The 9,987-nt window shown below is 34.9% G+C and overlaps 1 protein-coding gene across 1 annotated transcript; it reads right to left on the reverse strand.

Annotated features, from left to right (window-relative positions):
- Window positions 1-1,096: 1,096 nt before the first annotated feature.
- LOC132177674 (Protein kinase superfamily protein) lies at window positions 1,097-7,434 on the reverse strand. Its single transcript, XM_059590100.2, has 6 exons — window positions 6,052-7,434; window positions 4,029-4,150; window positions 3,528-3,736; window positions 3,228-3,402; window positions 2,580-2,714; window positions 1,097-1,634 (listed from the first exon to the last, which is right to left on the reverse strand). The coding sequence occupies exons 1-6, from the start codon at window positions 6,371-6,373 to the stop codon at window positions 1,428-1,430; spliced, it is 1,170 nt and encodes a 389-aa protein (XP_059446083.2). The 5' UTR covers window positions 6,374-7,434; the 3' UTR covers window positions 1,097-1,427.
- Between the last annotated feature and the right edge of the window lie 2,553 nt (window positions 7,435-9,987).

Raw genomic sequence — 9,987 nt, forward strand, 5'->3', positions numbered from 1 at the left:
AGAATTGTACTTTTTTCAAAAGGTAAAATACTTAATGGTGCTGCTGGGAATGCTATATCTAATAATAGAAAATAAGGCCCAATATTGTATCTAATACAAGGGGAGGTGTTATATGGTGTAATATGTTTACACTACATAGGCCAATCAGACGCAGCCTTCACACTCTAAGCCAAAACTTTAGGGTATTATTGAACACAAATATTTTATAAATTGGTTTATATGAGTTTTCTACAAACCAGTCTCTAAAAGTGGCACGTCTTCTTTAAGCTACTAAAACAATATATGTTATTAAAAGAAGCGTGTTTCTCAAATGCTAAGAACATATGTCACTTTTAAATGCAGATTTGTAAGAAAATTTTATGTCCAGTATTATCGTAGTAAAGAGTAACAAGTTAACCCATTTCTTGTAAAGCAAGCAAGCCCCTGTTTATAACGTAACTCAAAACCAAAACCAAAAGATTGTCACACCCACACACAACCCACGTTACATGTACAACATACTTCTGACCCTAAACAAAAATAAGAGGCATGCCAGCCAGGATAAGTCTTCTGACTTCTCATAAGAGATTCAAAATTGGGCAAACCTAGCACAAGCCTTGGAGGCTTAAGTCCCAAAAAAAATTTAAAACATCCCCCAATTTTTTTATTTTTTTTATTTTTTATAATTTTTATAAGTGACAAGTGACATCACATAAGAGAAAAGGTTTTGAGGCTGCAATCCTTCCCACATGAAATATCCAGGTCTAATTGGCATCACTTTGTTAGGGCACGGGTGGATTAGGTAGAATAATGGAAATATCTAGTTGGCCACTAGAATTCAATTAGGATTTGCACTGTATTCTGAAATCATCTCTCTTTACTTGAAGGCTAGAGAAGCTTTTCCTTCTCTCACTGTTCACCTGCTTTACTTCAAGGCCAGAGATTTTCATTTCCATTGCAGAGTGCAGAGGGAAGCTGCTTTGGTGGGCATAATGTTGTGACAAATGGGTCTCAGACAAAATGTATTTTAATAGAAAAGTAAAAAGTAATTTGGTTATCTAAATTTACATTGAAACTAAGGAAAGCTGCAGTGAGTACTTTGTCGAAGAAAAGCATAAATATCATAATATCTAAATATATTTATTCCTTGTGTCTGTACAAAGTTGATTTCCCAGGCAGGGATTGCCTAAGCTCTCTGTTACTTCCAACATCAAGACTCAAGAGTAATGAGTGACAACCATTATAGGTATAGCATGACTCTATCCCCAATACCAAACCCATAGCACAAACACAAATCACTTTGGAATACAATTTAATATAAATTCCCATAAACCTCAGTGACCAAAACTATTTTGCAGACCTAAAAATCAAATGAACGAACAGCTCCACCAATTTCTTCGTTTTTCCTGGCACAACTAATTCAACAAAGCAAGCAAGTGCAAAAATGATCAGGGACCACGAGCAGGGGAAAAACAGAAGCAGCTCGGCGCTTGGTCTTCTGGTATCATCCCTCCTCCTTTGCTTGTATCAATTCCTTCTAACATTCGCACCACCTCATCCATTTCTGGACGTTTATCCGGATTTGCATCCCAGCATTTGCGCATGATATTTGCTATAGAACTTGGACAACATCTGGGAATTTCTGGGCGCAAGTTCTGTCAATAAAACCATGCAGTATGAAACTCCCTTGAAGATTGATAACAAATGTTATGGTATACATAAAGTTCAATATAGGGCTTTTGACATTTTGTGTTGGAGTGTCGGGTTCGTGTAGGGTCGACTCACTGGTCAACCTGTTAAGGGTCAATTCTGACATGACCCAAACTCGATAACACAAAACTCTAACCTGCTAATTTCATGTTGGATTCATATCGGGTTTGTGGGTTGTGTCAAATATTGACAACCCTGCTTCAACTTTACCCAAGAGGAATCACTAGAAATGTATAAAAGATAAAAATAAGTTAATTAAATTATTAACAAAACTCATTTCTATTTGAAATTTTTAAGCATTAGTTATTTGAAACAAACAACAATAACTAACATCCTGTGAAAGTTAGACGGTTACAGTTAATGGATCGTTTCTATAGCAACGTTAAAAGTACATGTGAAAACATCAAAAAATCAATAAATATGGATCAGAACATGATCCTTGTCCTCTGGTTAGCATATTCAGACTGATAGACTCCCCTCACACATGCCTGGTTAAAAATAATTATTCCTAATATAGAATCAATGTTTCAAATGGTCAGAGCTTAGAGCTGTAATAACTAATAAGCTTTGTTCGCATGTTAAAACCAAAAAGAGCTTTTGAAGGAAGGCCATACTTAAAAAATTTCAAATCCAAAACTTGCATTAGGCATATAGTTAAACTCAAAAACTTTCATTAGTCACATTATTTGTCAGTTCTAATGCTATTAAGAACCAAAAACAGGATACCATAACCTACTGTCATCTAAAACCCACTAAGTAAGTACAATGACAAAACAGTTACCTCAAGCCTTATTAAGTCACAACATTGCAAATAAAATAATATAAAACTGACAGCAGAGACTGCACAAATTTCTGTTGATAGATATCACTCATTCATCGTACAAACTGACCTGTCGAACAACTGCAGATGACACATCGGCGAAGCTAAGATCTGGGTAGGGCATATCACAGCAATAAATTTCCCATAAGCATATGCCAAAGCTGTACACGTCACATCTTCTATTATAAGGTTTACCATCAAGAACCTACATAAAGAACTTGTTAGTTTTATAGCCTACAGTCATAACCTAGGCATGTTATCTCATCCATTATCTACTAGAGGACCCCATATGTGCATGAGAGAGAGAGAGAGAGAGAGAGAGAGAGAGAGAGAGAGAGAAAGAACTTGAAATTCAAAAGGAGCCCAATAACGTAATGCTTTATTTTCTTGTTTCTTTTTTCTTTTCAATTTTGGTTTCCACCAAACAGAAATACTGACCCTGTGTGACCAAACAAATCAACTCCACCTCTTAAACAGGGAATATCTTTACCAATGATTAATTGCGAAGACATCATATAAATCAAGTTTTAAAAAAAAGAACTTCTAAGTAAGTTTTTATATTCTCTTATTCTGGGTTCATGGAAAGCATTACAGTAGAAGAAAATTTCTATTCAGCGATCATGAGTGGATATTTGTCATAACATACAAGGTTGAATAGTTCACTATTTCTGCCCCACAAAAACATCTAAAGTTAACATATAAAGTTTTGGCATAATACCTCTGGGGCCATGTATCCAAGGGTACCGGTTTCACCAGTCATGTCCCTCGGATTCTGAGCTTCAACACGGGCAACACCAAAATCAGCAATTTTTAGAGTTCTTTGAGCATTGAGCAACATATTTTCTGTCTTTACATCACGATGTACAATACTCTTTGAGTGTAGATAGCTAAGACTGCAGATCATTGGAAGATGTTTAGCACTCATCAGTTTGTCAATTCAATTTACAAATCCTACTGACAAGGAAAAAATATTCATAATTTTTTTTCTACAACAATGTCAGAAAAATCTGGAGCTTACCCTCTAGAGAGGTCCAAAGCAAGTTGTATCACAACCTTAAAGACAAGTTTCTTTCGCTTATTTCTTATCAAGAACTTTTTTAGTGTCCCACCAGGGAGATACTCCACAACTACACAACATGCCCTAGAAGGAAGGGAATTGTGACCATCAATTGAAGGGTTTTTAGAAGGAATCTTAAGATTTGAAGTTCCCATTGAAGCGCCAACAAACTGTAATCAAAATTTATAAAAAGAAAAAAACAAATTACAATTGAAAAGATTTAGAAATACAATTAACTTCAAAAGTATGCGATATCAAATCAAGAAACTAAGATGATGCAACAGTATTATATCTTAGAAGGAATTAGGTAAGGGAAACGTTACAGACTTAGCGTCAAGATTTACAAGTTATAGAAAATGGAAATAGTGAAGTCTAAAGCAGCCACTTTTGAAACAAATGTCATTCATCATCGTGGAGATGTCAATAAATTAAACGTAACATGTTGTAGAATATGGGCTTTACTTTTGTAACGTTAGGATGGTCAAGCTTGTGCCAAACAGCAACCTCTTGGCGAAATGATGCCCGCAGAGCAGCAGTTTCAGCAGATGTGGCCATACCATCCTCCCCCCAGTCCAACAGCTTCACTATAATATTAAACGGGACAATTCTGTGAGAATTTGATATGAACATGAATCAAGTGTTACAAAACTACTAGTCTAGCTAATAAGAAGACATGGAAACAACTTAATAAGTAATCAATTTTATTAGTGAGCCTCCATAATTAGCAACCGTGAGATCTTATAAGCCAAGTCCTATCACAAACATTTTAATAATTATTAACTGTCTCCTGAATTACACACAATTTAAAATTCATTCTCAGTAATTTTAAAAGCATACTAACTTGTTTGCAAGTTTCTAATTAATTCCTAATATTTCAAGAACCAGGATATTTACTTCTTGAGTTAGGAACCTAAAGAATTTTAAAATCCTGGCTGGGAGACGTAGATTTGCTCAAAACTACAAATGATGCCAAGGACTCATTTATATGGCTGTGACATACACATAGTAACTAATTCAATTGATACTATATTGGCATCCGGATGAAAAATGCAATCAATAAAGTTGTCTGAGAGGAAATTTTAACGAATATGCAGTGCCAAAAAATATTACTTCTCGTCTGAATAACAGACAAACAGTTCAGTCCCCAAAAGGTTGTCCAATCTGTTTTGGTAGACATTACACATGGTTTCTCTGATGGAACCAGAATGTAAAATAAATGTTATACTCCCCAATATGTGTGATCAAAGATAGGAAATAAGCATGTGCATGCTTGCATGCATGCAGACAATGTTTGACAGACACACACAAGCATGATCTAACACACAAACAAAATTCTAATCTGTCAGAAGATTCTATAAATCGATAGAAAATTACTCCAAAAATCGATAGAAAGCAGACCAAGCTGTGCCAAAATAGGCTATAAGAAAACTTGCGACAAGACAAAATAGCAGTTCAATGTCCTTTGCAAAAACCATTGGTGGGATGATGTTGGTTCCTATGGAAATGATTTTTGATATGTGAAGGGTATGTGAGCTGGATAAACTGACGTTGAAGTAAGACCACTAGGTCTTCATCAATTCTGCAATGAAACTTACACGAGCAATAGTGTGACCTTAGAGCAGTTATAGCACTCTCAACCACAGAACCCGAAAGCAAGTAATTAGCATTAGTTAGGTGTTTTATTTTGTATACCTCCAGTGTACTAAGGGGTGCCTTACGCTTTTAATGAGATTGAATTATTACTTATAAAAAAAAAAGCATTAGTTAGGTCTTACTCCATCTTAATATCAAAATTTAAAAATATGACCATCTGTTAATCAATTTTAAACCTCGACACTAAAATCATTTTCATCATCAAAAGCACTCTCCATCCAAAAAGAGAATCAAAAATAAATTGGCAGACATACCATGAATTATGCAGAGCATTTTATGCCTCAAACGCCAATTAGGTTTGGTAAATCATATAATCAAGTTTTTCCCTACAAGTTTGATCCATGCCATTAAGCTTTTTTTTTTTTTTTTCATATTAAAAAGAAAACAAATTAGATGATTCAAATGCTTAGATTTTCTTCTCATTTTCTCTAAGAAATCTCAATTCATCATGTGAAACGGACTCAGAGAGTGCAACTTAAGGGCTAATTATCAGAGTAGAAGTAATGATGACATGTAATATGGATCTGATACCAGAGTTATATATAGAGGACGTGTCCAGCTAATTCACATATTTTTTCCAGCACTCATGCTTGTAAAGCTAGAACACGATGACAGGAAAACGCAACATATCAATAGGCAATCCTAGCAAGATGTTCAAGCTTCAAAAATTACTACAATATCTCGGATTGGTCAAGCAGTATAAAAGAAACCTTTACAAGAATCCAAACAAACTATAAATTATAAACTTCGTATTCTTATCAACATCTTCTCGAGAAACAGAGCAAAAACAAAAATACAAATGAGGAGAAAAGAAAATAGACAGAGATACTACCTGCAACATCTTGGCTGTCATAAGTACCCCTGTATACAGTGCCATAGGTCCCATCAGCTATATTATATCTGATATCCAATTTAGATAAATCAATCTCCCAGTCTTCTTTGGACCTTTGGATATCGATGTTGTTCGACCAAACCCGGTTCAGGTGCTTCTCCAGCTGCATATCCAAGCTTTTCAAATCAATTTTATCTGCTCGGATCATCATACCTTTACTACTAACACTTCCCGTACCCTTTACTTTTGAATTCTCTTCTTGATTGCCCATCTTCTTTTGTGTCTTAACACCTCCAACATCCTCAGACCTCAAATCCATCATAAATAAACCAAATTGGATACCTCAGCTACCCAATAAGAAGCCTTAAATTCCAAAGAAAAATAAAGAAATAGGACAAACCTAGATAAATTTTATGTACGTGCTATCTTAAGAAGTCATAATCAAAATAAATTCTAAAATTCTCATCATCATCAAAACGAGAAAGCTCACAAAAGCAAAATTTGCTAACCCTCCTCCTACCAAAAGTAGATTTTTCAGCAACAAATGTTTTCCAGATGAATAAAATAGGGGAAAAAACAACCCAATTGAAACCCAATCACAACAACCCAATTCCTAATCCAATATTGACCTGACAACCCAAAAATCAATATTTGGAAAAAGCCCACAAATATGGAAAAAAAAAAATAAATGGTAAGAAAGAAGAGCGCTCTAATCAATATTACCTAGGAAAAAAAAAACAAAACTAGCCCTTTCTAGTTCCAGAACCCCAGATTTCCTCATCGCCAACCACCTTTTTTTATTAATACATTTTTATAACTATCAACAAAAGTAAACCCTAAGAAAGCGACTCAATTCCCACCATTCTACGACCAAGACCGACGACCCAGAATTTAAAATTTTTAAAAATGCACACAAAACTTCAAGTACAATCCGAACCACTTAAAATTTTATAATGACCACCAAGAACAAGCACGAATACAAAACCCAGAAACCCAAAAGCCCCAAACATATAGAGAGAGGGACGAAAAGATTGACTTGAACGTTATACAAATGGAATAATGACCAAATAGTCGGTGGAAAAAAAAGAAGCTTTTTTTGTGGGATTCAAAGGCAAAGTCATTGAAAGCAAAGAGAAAAGTCATCAGGGTCCCATGATTTCATCATCATCATCATCACCACCATCATTATCAGCTATTCCAAAGGCAAAGAGAGAGACAAATTTTCAACGAGGGTTCGGCTCAGAAAATAAAATGGCCATTAGGGTTTTTGTGGGTGAGAGAGAGGAAAGCCCGGGTTACCTATAATATACAAGACAGAAGACAGAATCACAAGCTGTTTCAGAAATCCAAGGAAGGAATTGGAGCGTGTACAAGGAGCAAAACATAGTAAAGCTTTGTTCCTCGCCCTGTATTTTTAACGAATTTACCTGTATTTCTTGGATGGACCTTTGTGCCCTTTTCCATTACTCTAAATTTCATCACATTACCATATATCTTCGATCTAGACCTTTTAGATAATAAAAACTCTTCAAATCTTATCATTATGTTTAATTGAATGGTTTTAAAACTTAGTATTTTAATATTTATATTTTTTAATTTGTATAATAAAACGATTAATTTTGAATTATTTAATTAAAAATAGTTATCAAGATTTGAAGAACATTATCAGGAATTATCCTAAAAATTTTAAATCATTAGATATTCGTGTAGTAATTACTAATTAGGATTCTGATCAAGAAAATTGAGAAGACCATTTTTTTTTCTTTTCTTGTTGGATATATATATATATATATATATATATATATATATATATATATATATATATATATATATCATGGAAAAATAATGGGCTGCACAATGTTTTTTATATGAACGAGAATGTTTAATTAGTTGATTAATTTGACTGGCTAAACATGTCATTAAATATTGATGCAAATTGCAAAGTATGTTTGACTTTCTTTTTTTCAAATCAAATGGATTATGAGAGGTGTGCTAATTAATATATGCTTAAGGGCTTTTTTTTTTTTTTTGGTCCACCTTCCCTAATTTGGCATGTTATTTTAGCGAGTATGAGACATGTTAAAGGTCAAAGTCCAAATGGCATTTTTGTAAGGGACAATAATAGTGTTTAAAATTCCAATAATGGAGTGGGAAACGTTCCTTCCAAGGAAATCCTCAAAAGTTCTTGATTCTTGGAGCCACCAAAGTGAATCCAGTTGGATTATGCCTAGGTGCACGTACTTGATGCACTAATTATACCTAACAAATTCTCTGTATTTGTTTGGTACTTTACTTCAGGTATTGTCATGTATTTATGTTTCCTTTAAATTGGGTTTTTAAAAAATTAACGGTTAAATATTATTTCAGTACTTGTAGTTTGCACTAAAATTAAATAGCTACCTAAGTTTTTAAAAATATCGCAAATGGTACCTGTAGTAAATCAGTAAACCCACTAGTACTAGAAAGCGCCGTAAGGAGGACCGTCAAGAGGAGGGGGAGAACTTTTGCTCTCCCCCTCCTCCCTGATTTTCTTCACACTCCCCTTCTTTTGTTTTTAGAAAGCTTAGTTCAGATGCCGTCCACCGTCTTTGGCTGTGTTTTTTTTTTCGAGTTTTGACTGGGCTCTTGGATTGGACTTTTCAAAACTCAATCTACTTCCTTCCGTCATGCCTACCTCGACACGCGCCCCACCACCACGCTCACCGGCTTCCAATAGCACTTTCGGCATCTTTGTTGGGCAACCACGCACCAATGCGTGGTCTGTTGCGCTCTGGCTAGATTCTTTATGCATCCTTCCATTGGTGCTTGTGGGCCTTTTATGTCTTTTGTGCTTCGGCCAGAATCTTCTGGCAGCTTCCCTCCTCTCCTCATTTCGATGCTGCTGCTGGTTTGTAGGTTTTAATTGCTTCTTTTTTTTTTTTCCTTGTATTTTTATGTATGTTTTGTTGTCCTGGCCTTTGGGTCGAGGACGTGAATAATTTCCTGGCTTTCAGGTCTAAAAGGGAATAGTTTAGGTGTGGGTCTTTTGCTCATGCCTGGGAAATGTGCTACCTTTGCTAGAGTAGATCTGTTCTATTAGCTAAAGATTGGACAGGGTTTGCAGATGTTTAACGTCATAACCCTTATACGTGGGTGCCACGTAGCATGGTACCTGAGTTTTTGGGTTCAAGTCATATTTTATTTTTATTTTTAAAACAATGAATTATATAATATAGAAAATTTGTAGGAATATTTAATATTTTTAGTGTGTTTTTACGCATCCTAATTTTATTGTTAGTGATAGTATGGCTGCCATGGAAGAATATTCCAGTTAGCAAATGAACCCACGTGGAGCAGACAAGTCGTTGGAGGGCCCCTGGCCAACAGGTGGATGGGTTAAGGCTAATTGGGATAAAAAACAAGAACAGATGGGAGTGGGAATTGTAGCGAGGGATTGGGGTGGTTTTGTCCTTGCCACTTGCTGCAAGGTGCATGTCTTACACGTCCAGGCATTTTAGAGCCAAATTCTGCAGAAGCAATGGGCCGGAGCTCTCTACACGGCCAGCTTTTGTCATGATATAATTGATATTGGTATATCAAACGTCATATTGGAAGGAGATGCAAAAGACAAAAGTTGGGGTGGATGCAATCTGCTCAACGGACACAAACATGACTCGACATGGATTATAATATAGAAAATTAGGAGGAATATTTAATATATTTAGTGTGACATCTATAATATTTCAATACAAATCAAACCCATATAATTTTGAACATTTGAAAAAATATATATAGAGAAAAATAAACATTTTTTTTTAATAAAAATTTGTTTCTATAGGTATACATGGTTTAAAATGAAAAGTATAAAGAAAAAAAAAATAGCCTTTTAAAAAAATGGGCTATATGGCCCATAATGAGTAGTTAATTAATGTAATATGTTTTTAAAAAGATGATAAA

The sequence above is a fragment of the Corylus avellana genome, chromosome 4, assembly GCF_965113065.1.
Source record: "Corylus avellana chromosome 4, dhCorAvel1.hap1.2, whole genome shotgun sequence".
NCBI lineage: Eukaryota > Viridiplantae > Streptophyta > Magnoliopsida > Fagales > Betulaceae > Corylus > Corylus avellana.

Bases quoted from the DNA above. Each gene is read 5' to 3' on its own strand.
- LOC132177674 (XM_059590100.2), bottom strand. From the start codon at position 6,373: ATGATGGATTTGAGGTCTGAGGATGTTGGAGGTGTTAAGACACAAAAG. The intron at 3,737-4,028 runs GTAAAGCCCATA...TTTTGATTACAG, and splicing joins ACCATCCTAACGTTACAAAA to TTTGTTGGCGCTTCAATGGG. The intron at 1,635-2,579 runs GTCAGTTTGTAC...TTTTATTGACAG, and splicing joins CATCTGCAGTTGTTCGACAG to AACTTGCGCCCAGAAATTCC.